Consider the following 20127-nt stretch of genomic DNA (forward strand, 5'->3'; position numbering starts at 1 on the left):
AAACGCTCCATCAATAGAAGTGGACTTAAAATAAAACACAACCAACAAGACGAGGAGATATAAACATGTTATAGGATATAAACATATGATCTAAACATGTATCTTTCCACAGATCATGTCTAATGTCATGAGACAGAGGAAGAAAGTATCTTGTTTTAAATTATTATTATTTTTTAAAAATTGTTATTAAATAGATATTTCATATATACATTTTATGATTCCTAAGTCTCAGTAGGAGCCACTGGCCCTGAGGTATTCTGACCACATCATATGTGGCCCTCTCTTTGTAAAAAGTTTGGACACTCCTGCTCTAGAGGAAGCTGACTGGCGTTTGTTTCAGTCATCCTCTCCAGCAGATGTCGCGTCCCCCTCCTTGCACAGCTGATCATTTTCCGTGCAGAGAGAAAGAGGCCAAAAAAACGAGATAAATTGAGCTTTATGCTCGTTTCTTTGGCGAGTCGTGATTTTTATTTCCGTCTCCCTCTTATTGTCGTGGCGGGGGAACCAATGCGCTGGTGTTAGCAAGAATACCACTTCCGGTTTAAAAGGGCGTTTTGTTTAAGAGGATTTTTGAGCCCCGCTGCTCGCCGTACTACCAGGTAACCATAGCAACAGTGGTACGCCGTCAAACCGTCAAACTCGGGGCAACATAAAATGAAGCAGGAGGACGTTTGACCTTACTTTGAGATGGTTTAGTTAAAGAATGACAACTCGAGTTTATGTTAACGTACATGGATGCTTATCAGCGTGTCATTAGCATCGTAACGCTGTTGTAAGAAAGGACAAATGGACTCGTTTATCATGTTTTTGAACTGAAAAATATCTCTAACTGACGTTAAATGATGTTTGCATTTGCCTCTGAAGTCAGAAGTTGAAGACGGAAGTTGCCCAAATTTGTAAATGGCTTCAGGCAGAGGGTTGCACAGAGGAAAGCTGGACACTGCACTCAAACCAAGAGGATCAGAGGTGACCCAGTATAATCAGGTAAATTATTACTTCCTTTCATTGATTTAAGGACGGCGTAGTAGGGTCATTATGAAGAAAAAAAAGTAAAATTTCGAGAAATAAACTTAAAAATTTCGTGTTTATAAAGTCGCAAATCTATGAGAAATCAAACTCAAGCAGCCCTTTGACCATTTCACTGCATCATGGACCTACTTGACAGCCTCATCAAATTGTACTTCCTACTTGGACTCAGCAATAAGGAGATACTTCTGATTCTAGCCCAGAATCATCACATTATTATAAGCATCCGGACTTTGAAAAGACATTGCAGGTGTTGTGCCGAGAAACACCTGCACGCCGAGAATTGCATGCACCTCGCGGGAACGCGCACCGCTCATAGTAGAGCTGTCCACGGCAATGTACAGTTTAAACTCTGTCTCTATACCTGAATACAAGTTGGATGCATATTTCGGCAGACAAGTCAGTATAGCCGAAATATGCATCCACCCTTGAAGTTAGTGACTGATCTTTTGTAGAGTCACAAACTGCTGTCAGCTCATATTTTGGACTTTGTGGATTCATTATTTACAAAATATTGTATATTTATTTTGTTTGTTTTGTTTTATTTCTTGTGTGTTTTTGTGCATTATTCTTATTGTACATGAGGTGTATTGTCTCTGTCATTGTCTTTCTTGTTATTTGGAAAATAAAATAAAATTTAAATATAAAAAAAAATAAAGGTTGAACTGTGAAAATCGGACACAATTTGAAGGCTGTGAAACCCGGCACAGAAGTGGAATAATAATAATAATAAGTAGAAGAGGAAGTAGAAGAACAAAAATAAATGAATAAATAAATAAGAGGATACAACAAAGGTATTTATGTTTATTGATGCTGATTAATCAACCTATTCATCAATCAAACTTTATCTAACTGCAGAGATCATTAAGGAGCAAGCAACCCTCATTAACAATGACTGTTAGAGGCAATTACAGGAAAAAATAGCCAACAAAGTGAGGGGCAGATATATAAAAGATGATAAATAGCCTACGATGTACAATATGAAGTAAGAAAAAGCTTAAGATGTACTAAAATATCCAAGTTTAATGATTACAACTGGGAAAAATAAAATATAATTATGTTGAATAATAACAAATAATGGATGGGAGGTTTAAAATCAAACTTCTGAAATGTCTTAAAGGTAAACGTAGACTGACTTCAGGGAGATGTTGTGTATTATTCCAGGAGTCAAGTCTAAGTTTTTACCTTACTTGAGTTAAAGTCAATCAAAGATGCTTTGCATGGTGTGGTGACAAGTCAAGGAGCTCTAAGGATATAAAGATGGCAGTGAATACCCCATCAGTGAAATACTGTGTGCTTAATGCATAATCTAATCCGTCTATAATCTTAAATTCTTCTCCAACTGAAAAAGAGAAACCTCCTAAAACTGGGTAACTGCTTCAAGACTTGAGACCCCCGGTGGTTTGTAGTAATATGGTTGAAATGAAATACGTTTTGGATCATGAATCAAAAACATTTGACAGTCCTTTATAATTGATATTTACTTTATTGAAATTGTAAATATTTTTTTAAGACACCCTCCATGAATATAAACAAGTCATGTGCAAATTGAGGCTGTTTTTTTAACATGTAAGGGTAGATAACCTGTGCAAAATTTGATACTGCCCCAGTTTCAAGATGATGTAAAATACATTTTTACTTCGTTTAATTATCCTAGACACTGAAACATTAAAGGAATTAAAAGACAGTACAAAAAAGAGTTAAAAGTGTTGGATATTAGAGGGTTAAATGAAAAAGAATAATACATATATAAGGCAGGACATGCTGTGAAGAATGTCTGGATGCTTTCAGAAGGACAGGCTGCTAAGGAGACTCAGAGATGCTGCCATTTATTACTGATGATATGATGCAGGATTTTAATGTCATATCTCTTTCATTTTACATTTCAAATGTAAAGTATTTGTGTTCAAGTCTTTGTCATCATGGAAGAATTATTATAATACAGGAAATAGACTTTGACCTACACTGTCGTTTTTCAACAGGCCTGTGCTAAAAGTCTTGAACTCAGTAAGGTGATTCGTCTCCTTGAAGACCCTTTGACTGTAAGTTCAGCTGGAAGTCAACAGACCTTTAAAGTTGAAAGTTTTGTCATATCTATGAATTCTTTGCGTTGTGTTTTTACTGAAGGCTAACTTGAAGGAGAGGCATCTGTTCGAGCTGAAGAAACTCCTCAAGAGAAGCCAGATTGGTTTTGTATCCTTTCCTCTCTGCTGACGCTAACCTCTGACAAAGCAGAATTTTCTTCCCTGAGTGTCTCCTTTTTCCAAAATTAACTCTCTCAGGTGTCACACACTGCAGCACGTTGTCATTTTTTCCTCATTGTGGTCCCCTGGCACAGTGTTAGAAATAGATTTGCACTCATGCAACCTGCACACAGAGCCAAACCTCAGTCCCAAGGCTCTAATTTTCCACTGCATCTCTGTGTCTGTCAGCATTTCCCCGTTCTGATATAGCCTCAGTTATCACGATGAGTCAGTAACCCATCACTTCAGCCACCTTACAGGTAATTATCTCTGTAAAATCAAACCCCAGCATGTTCAAGCTTCTTAATCTTAATCCAAGCTTTTGAAGGACCTGACAGGTATAACCAAAATATTCAACGTCTGTGCTGAGAAAGCAGAGGATCACCCAGAGTATGTGCCCATGTTGCGTGAGGCGATCAAAATTTGCAGGTGTGAAACTTAAAAGGAAAACTAAGCCCGCACATACTGCTGTTACCATCTCTAACATCACCTGAACATTAACATCTTTCTGTGCTTGAACTCAGTCTTCCCTTCCTGAAAGAGAAAACCTCTGATGAGCTGACCTACGCCCAGGACGTCATAGATTTCCTCTCTCACATGGGTACAGACACTTACACTAATATAAGTCAATACAAGTCAAGTTTACATGATATTGCACATCACAGGCTCTTTGTTACTAAACATTACACCTTCAAACAGCAGTTCACAGTTTTTAAAAGCAAGGGTTAAGCTTTGAGGAAAATTTTGGATCCCGTAGCAGCCACTTATTTTTATTCCTCTAGTACAACTCTAGTTCTGACAAAAAGAGTGTAAGTACAACAGGATTTTGATATGTAAAGATTTGCACATTCATTAACTTACTTATGGCAAAACAAAGACAAGGTACTGAAAGTTAAAACAGAAATGATCTTGGTATCTGATAAATATGCAATTATTCAGAATTCTCTCCACTCCAGCCTTTTTGAGCTTCAAGAACACATCATACAAATGAATTCACAGATACAAAACCTAATAGATAAGACTGTAATTACTCTAAATGTCCTTCTAAGACAGAAAAATATTCAGTTTCTCTAAATTTTACAATTTTCATACCCCATCTGCGCACAAGCCACTGTCCATTGATTCCTTGATAATGTCCAAACATGTAAAAGCAGGTCACAAATAATCTGTTTAATTCCTTTATTTTCAGAAGCCTCAATCATTTTCTAAGACAGCTTGACACTGTAGCTTTGAGCAAGTATAACTTAAATAGGAGTAGACAGTACATTAATAAATGTGTGTAAGAGTATCCCCAGCATTATCCTTTCAAATGGATCATCCATTGCAGTGAACATCTTGTTTTATGTGATGTTCAAAAACTGTGATTAGATTTTCCTTGTGAAACAGTAATTGTTGCATTCACGTGTTGCATTTACAGACTTGGACTGTATTGCATAAGCATCAACCTTTTATAACGCTTGACAAAAAACTCCAGAGTTTTTCTTTGATTTCTGATTTTGCAGTTGAATTACTGATTCACAACCAGGAGTCAGCGATGATGAGTGACTCTGATCGATGTGTTTCTGTTGGCAGGGTGTCTGATGAGAGTGTCAGATGCTAAAGTGAGGCAGCAGATAGTTGAATGTGTGAAGTCCTTCTACGACATTGTGGCTCCCAAACAGCTGCTCGACGGTACGGCCCGTCACACCAAGACAAAGACTCAGACTTTCTCCTCTTCCAACCAATTTTCACTGAGTGAGGCTCTCTCATGGCTTCTGTGGTGGCATGCTCCTGATTAAGCCCTTTTCTTTTTTCCTCTTAGTCTTTCTTTTCTCTTTCTTTCTTTCTGTCTTTTTTCTTTCCTTCTTTCTTATATTTCTACGACTGATATGATGGCATTCATTGGCTTTACGTCATGTTATTTTTTTTCTTTTTTCTTTCCTTTCTTTGTTTCATTGTTTTTCTCAGGAGCTTATATATTTTATGTCCTTATGTTTAATAGTTGTGTTAATGTTGTTTTACTTTTTGTCATTGTTCAAATAATTTCTTAAGATGCACATGTAGATAACAATCTATATTTTTCCTCTTTTATTCCTTCATCCGTTTAATTTTGTCTTGACTTCTTTTTTCCCCCCTTCATGTCCACACCCTGCATCCTTGAATTCATCCTATTGTCATTTTTAACTTCTGCAGGGCTTCAGCCGACCTCTCCAGGCTACAGGCTGCAGCTCCTGGAGCGCAGTGACCTGGCTCAGACGATGCTGCTTTCCATGGCCGCTCTGGAGAACCAGCAATCCATCAAGCTGGAGCTCCTGCACACTCTTCTGATCCTCTCCAGCTACTCTGGTCAGCAACTGGTTTTATTTTAGCATCATTGAACAGGTGGAGGAGGGAATCTGTCAGACATGTCAATCTAACTGATGACCTCCTTCATTACACAAAGTAGCCAGCCCTCAAGAACACAAATCATCTCATTATACCAAAGAAAAATCAGACAATCACTCAAAACTCTGATTTAAGGGTCCTTACGTCAATGTCAGCAGGTCAGTGAGTTGTTTTAACTCTAATCACTTCTCCTTAATCCCTTTTATTCTTATCTAACCACAGATATGAACTGTGCGTCCATGCTAAAAGCACGAGGAGCAGAGATGATGTTTCTCCACATGAACGAACCGGACCCATCCGGTCAGATTTTGTTCTGCTCCTCAGGAATCCTCTGGAACCTTCTGGAGAGAGGCAACAAGGAGGAAGTCGCTGCACAGCTCAGCATGGAGTGTGTCATGTATGTTTATTTCATGTGTTAAAGACTTTCTGATATACGTCTGATGAGGACAGTTTTCTGGGAAATGCCCTGTTTCATTGATACACCATTTTTAAATACATAAGATTTTATATATATATATAGATAGATATATAGATATGCTGAAAGGTAAAGTTATTTTTTATCTATCCTCTAAAACCGTTTCAGGTTTGAGTCCTTCTGTGTGCTTTCTCTGTACTGTTGAATATAAAGTTTTGTTTTGTTGATCTTGTCGTAGATCTCTGAAAGAAGCGTTTATTAACAAGCTGACGAACGCCTCCCGACACTCTGACCTCGAACTCAGAAATGATCTGCTGGTGATCACAACTCTCATTGCCGATAATCCCAACTCCTTTCTTATCGTGAGTACCCGATAGACACTGATACTGATGAAATAACATTAAAGCTGTCAGTTTTAGTCACTTGTATGCCGGCTACATCAAAATGCTGTGTTAAATATGCTGCAACATGTTTCTGACTTTCAGGAGAGTTTATTTGCCAAACAGCTTGTTGCTCTTGCCACCTTTCCAGAGCGTAAGAACATTTCTTTTCTTATGAATTTTCGTATCATCAATGCTTCTGTGTGTAGCTGAACCTTTTATGATGATATACATGCTGTAATTATATTCTAGTACAAAATCAGGACCACTTGGTCCGCAATCTCAAGCTCAAATTCACTTCCGAAGACTTTCAAATGAAGGAGCTGCTGTTGAACCTGCTGGTTCTAATGTCAAAAGACTCTGCTGCCCTGCAGGTCAGTCACGAGCATGACTGTATATGTTTCAATATATAATATGGAACGATAAGTATAAATGTGACACCATAACACCCTCCATGTTTTCCTCTTTCAGCTTTTTAAAGATGCTCAAGTTATGGAGTACCTCCTGATACTCATAAGGCCACCTTCTGCCTCCTCTGAGTGTTCAGGTTCACGTCATTGGTCCTCTGTCCAGCAGGAGGAGCTCCTGCTGCAAGGACTGGCCACGCTGGCCACCATTGCTCGGCTCATGTTGGATGATTTCATGTTCTTTCGGGGGAATGCAAGTCTGCTGCTCCTGCTGGGCTGGTGCCTTACGCAGGATGAGGATACTACAAAGACCAAAAAGAGTGGGAAAGATCGAACATTCGGTCAGGGCCACAGCTTCCACAGCACAGGAGGAAGAGGCAGCAAGAAAGCTCACATGAGACACTGTATCAGAGTGCTGAGATCTGTGACGTCTTTAGGGGAAGAGTCAGTGTACCAGGACCTCAGCGATCAAGGACTCATCAGTCAGCTCCTGGGTAAATCAAACACAATCATGAGCGACTGAAAAATATCTGCAGAAAGATTTAAATGTACTTATAGACATGTGTTGTATGTTTGACAGATATTTTAATGCAGATGAAAGCAAGTCCTGATGAAGAGGATATCATCGATGTGGAGATAAAGACAAATATTCAGCTCATACTGTCAACGCTGTGTGAGAGCGACATGCACAGAAAGGTAAACCTGAGATTATGCACCATGATAAAACTCTCTCTAACCTTCCTTACATTTATATTGGACTGTCAGGAATAATTTCATGCTGGCATCAGAACCTGAAGTTTTTAGTTTCATGATGTATAGTTCATCCACACTGACAGCGCTGTGATGTCACCACAGGAGCTGTTTGGGTCAGAGGGAGTCGAGATGACGGTTCACTTCTTGAAGAAAGGCTCCGACAAGTTCTACAGCGGTTTGGGACACAACAAGCTCATCCTGACCACAGTGGACTCTGTTAGGTCAGTTTAGCTGAGCCTCTTAAAACTTTCATTAACTTATCTGACTAATTGGTTTATTTAACCCTCCTGTTATGTTCAGGGTCAGATTGACCCTTTTCAAAGTTAAAAAAAAATATATACATTTTTTTTTGGTATGAAACTTCTTCTACTTGCATTAATTAGCGTAATCAACATATGAAATAAAAATAGTTCCTTTCACATATTTGCAACCCCCCTGCATGTTTATATTGCATAGATACTGTTCGTGGGTCAATTTGACCCGACAGTAAAAGTGGAGGCTAAAAGGAGTCAGAAGTGTCAAATACTAATTGTTTCTTTGCAACTGTATGACATATTTCATCCCTATCACTCTCTCTCTCACACACACACACACACACACTGTTCCCGTGGGCAAACTCCACGCACATTGAGGGGACTCTCAGCAGGGTAGTGATGTGTCATGATCAAAAGCTGCGGCTCTGAGAGTCGATGCTTTATAGTGAATCAGAAGAGCCGGCTCGTATCGAGAGAGAGCCGGCTCCCTGTTTTTTCCTTTAGCTGCTCAGCTCTCACAGTGCTCAGCCCCAGCTCTGCTCACATCAGAACTTTGTTTTGATTGGTCAGCATGGCGGCCATGCGGCCAATCACATGTGAGGATATAGGATACAGGTGCTGGAGGGGAGGCTGTGTATCCTGGCTTCATCTGTTCCTTCCGAGAGAGTCTTCTCAAAGACCGGGCAAATACTCACTGAGAGGAGAAATCGGATCAGCCCATCCAAGCTGAGACATCTGATTTTTCTCAATGCCAACCTGGACTGAGGAGATTAATAATGTTTGCTCCAGTTTGGTTCTGGTTCTGTTTGCTTGAGTTTGGTTCTGATTCTGTTTGCTTAAGTTGTTTCTGGTTCTGTTTGCTTGAGTTTGGTTCTAATTCTCTTTGCTTAAGTTGGTTCTGGTTCTGTTTGCTTGAGTTTGGTTCTGGTTCTGTTTGCTTGAGTTTGGTTGTGGCTCTGTTTGCTTGAGTTGGTTCTGGTTCTGTTTGCTTGAGTTTGGTTCTGGTTTTGTATGCTTGAGTTTGGTTGTGGTTCTGTTTGCTTGAGTTGGTTGTGGTTCTGTTTGCTTGAGTTTGGTTGTGGTTCTGTTTGCTTGAGTTAGTTCTAGTTCTGTTTCCTTGAGTTGGTTCTGGTTCTGTTTCCTTGAGTTTGGTTCTGGTTCTGTTTGCTTCTGGTTCTACTCTGTGGATATGTTTGCAGTTTTTGTTAATTTGTACAATAAAAAAGTTTGATTAAAATACTAAACAAAAGTAAGAATGGTTTTGTAACAGAATTAATGCACAAAATTGGGCAATTATAAGGCTTCTCATAAAAACAGTGTCTGTAAAAGGGTTTTCAACACAGGAACCATTAGTTTTTGCAAAGTTAAGGTAAAACATACGGCTTCAAAAGATCCTAAATTAAGAGCCGTTCGGGATTCAAAAGAGCCAGCTCTTCTTTGGGAGCCAAGTCAAAAAGAGCCGAACTCCTGGACTCCTGAAAAGAGCCGAACTTCCCATCACTAATTCAGAGGTTCCTTCCAATATACCTTCCAAACCAGCTAGATACAGAATCAACATCTGGGCAGCATGTGACAGAAGAGGTGTCTCCTAACATAATAGGAGGGTTAAGTGATTTAAATTCTTATTGTGGTTTCTATATTTTTCATTTTTTTGGGAACTTTTTTGTGTTTTGTGACCTTCAGGGCCACCATACAAATAAGATGGAAAGCACTTATTTATTACTAAGGGAGTTTGCATGGCTCCCTCTTTAGGTCCTGTATCATCGGCTGCCACACCACAGAGGATTACTTCCTGGCTAAAGAGGGAGTGTTTCTCCTCCTGGACCTTCTAAATGTGAGTAGTTGTTTCATTTTCAGTGTGTCCTCATGAATCTAAATCTAAAGTACTGAGTGGGTTTAACTCTCCAACAGTCTAGCCCAAGATGTGTTCATTGCATTGTCCTGGCCACTCTGCTGGAGCTCTGTGACAACCCAAACACTCTGCCTCACATCCTGAGCTGGAGGGACGGCAGCGGGCAGACAGCTCCTGGACTCCTGCTGCAGCTGTGGATCGAGGAGGAGAAGGAGACCAAAGTAAGCCGGACCAGACACGGAACCATCGCAGGTCAGTCTACAGCCAGAGGTGAAACAAGAATGAGTCAAAGACCAGGCTGTGATGGGGTCACTTCTATTGGAATATGCTATTTAAATACATGTATACCACTTGTATCTAGACTTGTTTGTAAGAGGTCATCAGAAGATCAAGTGTAAAGTTTAGCTGGGACAAACCATTAGCTCTTAGGAAAGTTTCAGAATACTTATGCAGGACAATGTCAGTGTTGCTGTTGATCATGGGGCCCACAAATCCGCCAAAGGCATGAAAGCAACAGCTAAAAAAAGTTATTATGACTGCGGGCAAGTTGTTCTTGTTCCCTCTGGATCAAATGTTGCCTGGGCATGCTGGAGCTAAAGCTACATCTGTCCTTCTTTCAGATCCCCAGAGGCCCATCCTCACATTGAAACAGCAGGAGGACGCCCAGCTGTCATTTCCTGCTAATGGACAGAACGCAGCAGTGCTGGAGATATCAGAAGGCCTGCGGGCCAAGATTTACTTCATCTTCTGCAAACTTGGTAAAGCATTTATCAAAGACATGGACAAGTTATAGCGACAGTAAACACAGGGTCTCTTATTTAACCAAGACATAAACATCATTGTCGTATATAGATGATGATGATTTCATCAGGAATCTTTGAATATGTATTCTAAGACATTTGTAAATATAAGCGCATTTAAGCCAATATTACCGTAAACCTGATGCAAATTATCGTGCAGGAAAAGATTTGCTGAGCTTTTAGTGTTGATGTAAAAACTCATAACTTATAACTTTTGCAGGATTTCAGAACCTTCCTGGATTGTCAACGAAACATCATGTGACCTTATGCATCGTCAGGAATTACCAGGTCTTCAAGGTAGAGCTGCTGCTTACTGAGTAAAGAAACTGTCAGTGCTGGACGTGACCTCTGCAGAAATTAAAATCAGGATTATCAGGATTATTTAAATTTGAGTGAAGGTTTCCAAATGTGTTTAAATAATCGTTTTGTTCAAGGAGTTTAAAGTAGTTTACACTGACCAGTAAGCAGAAAGTCTTTAATAAAATGCTTCCGGTCACACATAAGGTTTTAAAGCTCTCATCAAATCACAATAGAAAATGTTCGAGTCCTATTTTATCACAGAGAGAAAAGATGCCGTAGGATCTCTGTAAACATCAAGGTGTCTGTGTTTCTGCTTCTGTTGCAGGCTGGAGAGATTTGGGACGAGATCATCAGAGAGCTGCGTTTGGAAGGTGTGAGGCCGATCAGCCCAGACCAGGAGGCTCTGAACACGATCTGTAAGATTTCAGAGGACACAGCGAGGAGGGTCATGGCAGAGCAGAACAGCATCCTGGAGCAGCGGGACAAGGAGGAGCTCGGCGAGGAGGAGCTCATGTACTCAGAGGTGATGAGGGTTCAATTCAATATCACAGATAGGAGGAACTTTAAAGCTGTGACTGAGTTCAGAGTCTCCTTGGACTTCAACATCTCACAGTGGACTTTCTTTTTACTGTTTGACAGATTACGTGTCAGCGGGAGCTCACAGCCAAAGCATGGGACAGATATGTTTCCAAGACTTCAAACTATGAGACCATGAAGGTTCTATCTCAGTTTACAGATATATTCAGCAATTTGATTAGAATATCTTTAACATTATTTTACTAGTTACAGATTTTGTGTTCTTCTTTCACAGGAAGTCAAAGCTCAAAGGGAGAAACACATCCAATCAAAGCCTGAAGATGCTGCAGGTCGTCTCAATGAGGTCAGAGTAACAACCTTTATAAAATTCAACAGATTTTAAGTTTCAGTATTGTGCCAATCACTGCAGCTGATTGGATGTCTGGGTTAAATAATACAAGTATTAATGATAATTATTTATCTAGCATTTTTCTGATCTCAAGTTACAAAGTGCAGCATAAACCAAATAAGACAATAAAATGAAACAGTGCTGCCGGAATAACAGAGTAAAATCAGGACTAGCTCTCTCATAAATATTAATCATGCAATTGATTGTGCTGACTAAATTTCTCAAAAACACATCATAAAAACCTGTAGTGTGTTTAGAAAGGTGACTAGCTCATGAGCTCTGATGAGACTTTTTAAGACCTTTACTGGCCTCTACTGGCAGACTGTCAAAACATCAACAATGATCTTCTACAGACCTGCCCATCTCCTTCCTTGAGTAACAAATGGAACCGCATTTCAAGCAGAGATAACATGACATGTAGTAAAACATTTTTTTTGGGTTAAGGTTTGAAAATGAAGGCTTTATTGTCTGGTTCACAATAGAGACAAAAAATGTGTTGAACCACAAACATTTTGACACCTAGTGAAGTAATAAGTGAAGGGGGAATCATTATGAGGGCGGTGCTTATTGTCAATTTACTAATCTTGTCTACTAAGGCTGTAAAAACTGTCCTTTTTACCCCCTTTCATCGTACTGCTGCAGGAGAAATCTGTTATAAATGAATGCAATGACTTGTGTTTAATGATTGTGGATCTGAGAAGTAGGGTGGCCCTGAAGGACAAAACAAATTTACAAAAGATGAAACACTTTTACAAAGTATGAAAAAAAAGCATTTTGGTAAACAAATTTACATTTAAGAAAACAAGTTTACAAAATCAAAACACTTTTACAAGCTGTGAGACAATTTTACAAACGGCGGAACACTTACCATTTCTGAAACAAATTTACATTTATTTTTAAGGGAAAGAGAATGTACCAAATACTGGAAGTGATCCGGGAGGATTGAGTGATTGAGTGAGGGGTCATTTATTTTGTTTGGATGGAGAGAAACCAAACAGAGCAACATTTGGTACTGGTACTCCGTTTGGTACTGGTACTCCGTTTGGTACTGGTACTCAGTTTGGTACCAGATCACTTCTGGTGTTTGGTACATTCCCTTTCCATTAAAAATAAATGTTCATTTGTTTCAGGAATGGTAAAAGTGTTCCATCGTTTGTAAAATTGTCTCACCGCTTGTAAATGTGTTTTTTTAATTTTGTAAATTTGTTTTCTTAAATGAAAATGTGTTTTGGCCTCGGTAAAAGTGTTTTGCTGATGTAATTTTGTTTTATAAAATGTACAAATGTTTTCCAAAATGTAAATTTGTCTCCAACTTTGTAAAAGTGTTTCATCTTTTGTAAATTTGTTTTGTCCTTCAGGGCCAACATAGAGAAGGCCTGACTCAGAAGAAGAGTCAAACATGAGCAAAAACTTCAAACCGTGTCTGTGAAACAAATTAGTTTTCCACCCTGTATCTGAATAATTTAGTAGCACCGCCACTAACAAATGAAATGTGCTCTTATACTGAGCTTTGCTGTGAAACAAGGAGACCTTCCCACTGATGATCACACTCCTCTTTACCCTCCCGTGTGTCTCAGCACTTCATCGAGCGAGTCATGTATGAAGAAACCACGGATGCTGCGGGACCTGCAGGAATAAAAGTGACACTTGCCAGAACTGCCATCAATTCTGCAGGTCAGGACTGCATGAGACCAGCAGGACTGGATCCCGAATAATTCAGCACTGTTTCTGTAACTTGTTCAATACAAAGCTCTTACTTTGAGGGTTGCAGCTTTATTTTTCTCATAGATTTGAATTCAGATACAGAAACATTTCACACACACCGCACACATTTATCATGTTTAGCTGTTTGTTTCTGAGAGCTGATTCAGCCCGTCTGTAAATACTGGAGAGTTTTATTAGAAAATGCAGACATGAGGTCACTAGATGTGCACAATCAGCATCTTGTAGTCTAGTCCATGTCTGACACACAAACACACACAGTACAGTACACGGTGTGGTCTTTGTGGTCTGATGCACTCTGCAGCTGCTATTTTATTAAAGGATAAATACATCCTCACATTGTTTTTCAGATGGAAAATTCACCTCACGACATTTTATAGAGATATTTGTTTGCAAACCTTTCAGTCAGAGCTTTCAGATGCTTAAATATTGACGTATGATGTTTTAAAATGTTTCTATGCATCTATTATTTATTCCTTTACATAACCACAGGGCAGCACGAGAGACCCTGAACAATCAATTTAGCATCATGGAAACGGAGGCCTTATGTAACATCAAACTAACCAATAAACTACTTTAAACATAAAAACATTCTTCTGTTAGGTTTCACTGTCCGAGGTTAACGGCTACTAGCCTTTGCTTCGAGCATCAGTGGTACCCACAAGCCCCACTCAAGACACTTTTTCAGAAGTATTTTCATCTTTCTGGGTTACATAAGTCACTGCAGCGCATTAACACACATGCTTCCTCAAGCGTGCAACATGCTGCACAGAGACGCTTCTTCTACCCTCCCTTCTCTCACACTTTTTACTGGCTGAATGACCAAATCAGCTCTGACAGGCTGAAGCTTTTCATGCAACTCTGTGTGTGTGTGTGAGTTTTTGTGTGTGTGTGTGTGTGTGTGTGTGTGTGTGTGTGTGTGTGTGTGTGTGTGTGTGTGTGTGTGTGTGTGTGTGTGTGTGTGTGTGTGTGTGTGTGTGTGTGTGTGTGTGTGTGTGTGTGTATGTGTGTGTGTTTGTGTGGAACCCATTGGAGTGGGATGTTCATATTGCACAAAAGAGCAGGGTCACACAGGAGCCTCTTCAGTGCGACAGGCTGCCGCTGTTTGTTCAGGCTGCTGAAGGGCTTCACATGCTGACTGACTGTCTGACTGTCTGTGGGTGCTGAGCTGCTGATGAAGGTGAGGGGGAGTGTGGGTGCTGTTTTAGGGATCCCTGTTGGGTGCTGGTCTACTTTCCCAAGGATATATTAACTTCAGACTGTGAGACAGAGTTTTGTTTTCTATGTTTTAACCAAAAATCTAGATTATTAGTCCTTTTAGTTGTTGTTTTTTCACAGAGATTAAAAGTAACAACGGTTTTGTTTTCTGTTGACACTGAAAAATCCTCTAATTTGTTTAATAAGATGATCATTTTAAGATTTATTATTCTAGTTGTCAAAGAAAGTTACCTGCACTTGAATGGAATTAGGGATGGTTTTAGGCTAGATTAAAAAAAAATATATTTTTCTAAAAGTAAATAATGTCTCAATGAAGTAAAAACATAATTAAAGAGTCATTAATATGTGCTTTAAAAAACTATTTTTAGAGTTATAGTTCCTCTGAAAAGACGTGAGATATACAGAGAGGAAACATGAAGAGATATAAAGAGACGATTTCTGTGACATCAAAGTTTCTTGTTCCAATCAGACTCAACTTCTACTTCTAATATGAGTTAATTTTACCTTTTCATACCCGTAGGAAGTATTTAACAGAAATATTATCTTTTGCTTCTGATTATGAAATCATGTAACTTCTGTCAAGAGGATTTTTTCTATCAAAGTCTAATCCTTGACATTTAGGAGCAAAACAAAAAAAACCATTTTAAAGCATTTAAGTTTCTTTAAGAGAAGTAGATCAATTTTTGAATCCCTAATATTTCCCACATGTCTTTCCAACTTAATCAACATGATCTACTGGAGTACTGATGACACTTTTTCCCACACTGCAGGGAGGTTGTTGACTTGTTGTTGAAGCTCCGGCAAGCAGCAGAAATGATCATCAGGCTGGGCAGACTGACACCAGGATACTTCCGTCTCCTGCAGGTGGGTCACACCTCCTCACAGCACAAAAACTATGATCCATGAGTCTCTATGTTTAATTTGACTCGTTATGATACAGCACACATGGGATATTTTTCATTCAAACGACATGAAAGATGCATTTAAAGTTTTTGTAATCCAGAAAGCACAAATAAATCAGTCCAATTAGTGAAACAAACATTTAAAAAGTAAAGAAACTGACAAATGAACTTCTGGTATTTGTGTTAAGAGTTACTTTACATAAAGGGCGGTGACGAAGAACAGGTGAATTAATATTTTACAGGGAGATGACAGCGGCTCGTCTCAGGAGGTTACGTTATATAACCTGTTCAGACTCACAACACCGGTCAGGCACAGTGTCTGCATCAGTGTCTCTTCTTTGTCTACCATCAGGGGGGCTAAAGTCTGAACTCCTCATTTTACCCCTTATTTGGCTTTAACAAACAGTACAAGCTATAATATTGAAGATATCAAGAGGGTAGCATTACTATGAAGAGATGCTCAGATCTCATTGATTTATACTTTAACATCTCCATTCACTATTTAGTGCTAAAATCTCAACTTAAAGCTCCTTTTAGGAGTTTCTAACAAATTATAAAACAGACTGAAGTTATTATTGATGCCACTGTATGTTCTTCAAAAGTAAACAAGACCATCAGCATGAAGATTGACCACATTAATAAATCATTTTTTAATATCTGAAGGCACTACCAGGGGGGTAGGTGTCAGATGTGCCCAAGCGCAAGTGTTTAAAGCTGCAGTTCATCGAGGATCCGCCTGAGGCTGGCTCTGGAAGTACCGGAAGTCACATACACATGAATGGGAAAAGGCCGATCTTTACAGCAGAAATAAACATGTTTACAGTCTGGTACAAAAGACAAGTGTAGTCTGGATAGCTCGTTTCTCCATCGGCTCTCACTGTGAGGGGGGTGAATTTTTTTCTAACGCAACAATTTTGAACATATTGAGATTACAAGTCTTCCAATGAGAGGCACAGCTGCCTGCGGGAATGCTGCAGCTGTTGGCTAGGAGGCTCAAACTCCGCCTCTTTACGTCACACTGGCTCGACAGCAGCAATATGGCTGCCGCTGCCGATTTGCCTCAAACAGCACTTCAGAAACAGATGGGTGACGTCACGGATACTACGTCCATATTTTACACAGTCTACGGATGTGCCTCTTTTATATCATAGCAAAGATAACATGACACAGACACTCGATAGGTGATGCATTTGTTTGTTGAAAGACAGAAGGATGAAGTTTAATTAAAATAAAAACATGTACAGGACAATATAAATAAAAGAAAGAAGATGTATCACTTTGTCCACAGGGGGCACCAAAATCAACACAAAACAGAGGTTCCTAACAGGAGCTTTAATGTTCAGCTGACTGTCACTTCCATATTTAGGAGATGGTGTGTAGTAACACAGTTGAAGACAAGTGCAAATATAAAAAATACTATGTGAAGTGTTTTTTAGATTTTAATTCAAAGCTCAGGAACTTGAACATGTTTAATATTTATACCTCTAGGGTCATGATTGGTGCTCTTTCAGGACAAATAATGGCACATATACTGTCTTAGATATTCTAACAACAGCTTGCTAACATGCTCAAAAAGACAGAGCTAACCTGCTGATGTTTAGTGGGTGTAGCAACTGTTTTTTGGTGAGTTCATTAGTATATTAGCATTTCTAACAAGTGCTTAACATTAAGTAGAGCTGAGACTGTTGTTAAAGTTCAATTAAATCAATTTAGAGTGTTTCAAATTTACCATGTTTGTCACATTCTTCAACAAATACTTCCTCAGGATGATTTTAATGTTATCATTGTCAGATATTCATGAAATTAGACACATCATAGTTACAAAAACTGTGTATAACACCTTTTAACTGCTCTCTAATTGAACTGTTTTGTGCCTTCTTCATCTCTCTCCTCCTGCAGCGTCAGGTCTCAGGTGAGGTCCGGATGCAGCCACAGAGCAGTCTCATTGATCCCATCGCGATGACGATGGCCACACTGGGGATGGGAGTGTCTCTGTACAGCGCTAGGCAGATGGCCGACAGGGTCCATCTGAAGCACCACCACCACCACGGCTGAGCTCAGGGAGAATCACTCGGCCTGTCAGAGCGGCTCAGTGTGTGGTTTGAATGTTTGTGTACGTCTCAGAGGGTTTGTGATGGGGGTCAGAGAGAGTGTCTGTGTTTGTGGTGTTGATAGAAGGAAAATCTAAGTGTGCCAGGAGGAAAAAGTGAAGCACTGATCAGGAAGATTTGTCAATAAGTAAAAAAAAATGTCACTTTTTGTACAGTCATGGCATTTACGAGCAAATATCAGTGAGGCCGTAGTTTGATAGGTCAGAATATTTGATCAACATTTCTATTCAAATCAATAAATGAACATATCAGGGTCCCTGCTTTAAAGTTAAGCATGCAGTCTGTATTGATCCTGTGTGAGGAAGTCCAGAAATCTTATGAAATGATTGCGTAGGAAATTTTATCTAAAAACAAGCTTGTATTTGTTGATTAGTCACGAGCTAGCACTTTTCCTTCAGAATATTTCATTCATTCATTCATAGTTTAGCACCTTCATCTTTTAAATTTAGATTGTTAATCACAAAGCAGCTTCACGCTTTGAGTATTTACTATGAAAAAAGCATGATAGCTTCAAAAAGGTACTTTTATCAAAGTCAGGTTTTTACTGGGAGTAAATACAATATGTCTATAAATGTACAGAGTTACTTAAATTCACTTTGTATAGAAACAATTTTGTTTAATAAATGAAATTCTCAATAAAAAAAGTTCACAGTTTTTGAAACCTGTGTGAGGATGTGTGTATATTCATGTTCGGTATGGCTAAATCAGCGCTGAGGTTCTCAGGCTTCAGCTATGTGGAAAAAGTTTAGTGGGAAACAGAAGTTTTCAGGTGACTGCACAGACTGAAAAGAGCAACTCATGGGGATAAAACTCTGACAGAGGAAGTGATTTAGCAGCCAGGCTCTGTGACAACAATGAGACTGTGAGTTAAAGTCATTTATGGTACATTTTTTGAAAAGCTGAAAAAAAATGTATCCTAACGTATTGACATTAGTATGAAGACCAGCAAGGATCACACCATCAACAGGATGCAATTTGGTTAGGGGAAGCTTATAAGAGGATCCACCGGCACAACCAACATTTAAGGCCCTATGTATGGAAGGAAAGAAGGATAATAGAAAGAAAAGAGGTGGGAAGTAAAGGTGTGGAATGTGAGAACGAAAGGGGATGAGGGGATAGGTTTGTATTTCTAAGAGTGTTGGAGGAGGCGCGATTGAGGTGTGGTCCTGCTCCTGAAACTTTGCTATAAAGCATCACATATGGAGATCAAAGCATTACTTGGTGTTTTAAGAGCTTAAAATGGACATTACATCAATTAACTACAATTAAGTGACCATTAAAACAAATATAAAAGATGAACCACAAAACTAAACTTCAAACTTTTGTGCTGTCCACCAGCTGAGCGTTTTTAGTTCACTCTCATCCCTCCATCATTATTTCCTGCAGCAGCTTGTTAGGCTTCAGCAAAACAGCTCTAATTACATCTCAGTACTCAATCTGCACAGCACCAGCCAGCAGACAGACACGGGTAATAACTTGTTGCCTTAAATGGTGAAGTATCAAACCCTGAAAGAAACATATATCTCTCAGTGGGTTGGTTAAGACCACAGGCTATAACAAATGATCAACGTGATAGCTCACATAAAGTGAAGCCAAAACAAATTGGAGCTCCCCCCAGGCTTTTTATTTAGCCTTAATGTAACAAGGAAAAAAACTCATTGAGATTTAAATTCTCTTTACAAGAGTAGCCTGGCATAGAAAGGCAGCAGCAGTGACGTTAATAATGCCTGCTTCCTCCATTATAACAGATGGTATATGGGTGAAACTTTAAAATCAAAATATACCTCATAAGAAGTTTGTTCCAGTATAATTTATTTCGTGACAGGTAGTTTTAGCATGTTCATTCATATGCTAGTATTTATGTTCCAGAGAAGTTTAGTTTTAATCAGTACCGGGATAGCACCAAGAGTGCTGTGGGCCTCCGAGCTTCAGACCATGTTGTCTGCGCAGGGAGATCTCACATGTCAGACTGGTAGCTATTTACATCCCCCCTCTGCCAACCCGACTGCAGCGTCCAACGTTCTCAACGCTGCCATAGCCAGACTCCAGAAAGACTACCAGAGTGCCCTCTTCCTGATCTCAGGGGACTTCAACCATTTATTTTCTACGTAGCTTATTCTGTTTTCTGGACATACTTTTATTATCATTATTTTCATTGTATTTGTATTTATATCTCATTAATTACTTCTTCTATTAATATTATTTGATATTCTTAATTATTGTGTATAGGAGCAACTTTAATGACTAAATTTCCCCCTGGGATAAATGAAATATTTCTGATTCTGATTCTTATTAATATGGGATTTTTAAAAGAAGGGATGTCATGTCATGATGAAAGAGGATGCATATTGACAGTCATCAAGTTCCTAAACACATAGAAATAAAATAATGCAGGTTAATACTAAAGAATATGGAGATGAGTGATTAGAACATGGGACCTTTTAAAGAAGGGATC

The 20127-nt window shown here is 39.2% G+C and overlaps 1 protein-coding gene and 1 long non-coding RNA gene across 3 annotated transcripts; both read left to right on the forward strand.

Annotated features, from left to right (window-relative positions):
• The first annotated feature begins 226 nt into the window (after positions 1–226).
• On the forward strand, positions 227–13481 carry LOC117807192 (cilia- and flagella-associated protein 69-like). 2 transcript variants are annotated; one of them, XM_034676313.1, is made up of 23 exons: positions 227–599; positions 865–984; positions 3009–3068; positions 3154–3219; positions 3589–3698; positions 3794–3870; positions 4842–4940; positions 5442–5594; positions 5856–6030; positions 6287–6410; positions 6534–6582; positions 6681–6802; positions 6900–7329; positions 7416–7531; positions 7691–7809; positions 9595–9676; positions 9754–9946; positions 10315–10452; positions 10715–10791; positions 11120–11317; positions 11434–11511; positions 11606–11674; positions 13297–13481. In XM_034676313.1, exons 2-23 carry the CDS (start codon positions 901–903, stop codon positions 13432–13434), a joined length of 2757 nt encoding a protein of 918 aa, XP_034532204.1. In that variant the 5' UTR covers positions 227–599; positions 865–900; the 3' UTR covers positions 13435–13481. The 2 variants fall into 2 exon arrangements, with proteins under 2 accessions (XP_034532204.1, XP_034532195.1); XM_034676304.1 differs by lacking the exon at positions 227–599 and adding an exon at positions 606–772.
• A 929-nt stretch (positions 13482–14410) lies between these two features.
• On the forward strand, positions 14411–18253 carry LOC117807201. Its single transcript, XR_004629926.1, has 3 exons — positions 14411–14621; positions 15430–15523; positions 17461–18253. It is a non-coding gene; the product is annotated as an uncharacterized LOC117807201 (long non-coding RNA).
• Positions 18254–20127: the final 1874 nt, after the last annotated feature.

The sequence above is a fragment of the Notolabrus celidotus genome, chromosome 2 (assembly GCF_009762535.1).
Source record: "Notolabrus celidotus isolate fNotCel1 chromosome 2, fNotCel1.pri, whole genome shotgun sequence".
NCBI classification, from domain to species: domain Eukaryota; kingdom Metazoa; phylum Chordata; class Actinopteri; order Labriformes; family Labridae; genus Notolabrus; species Notolabrus celidotus.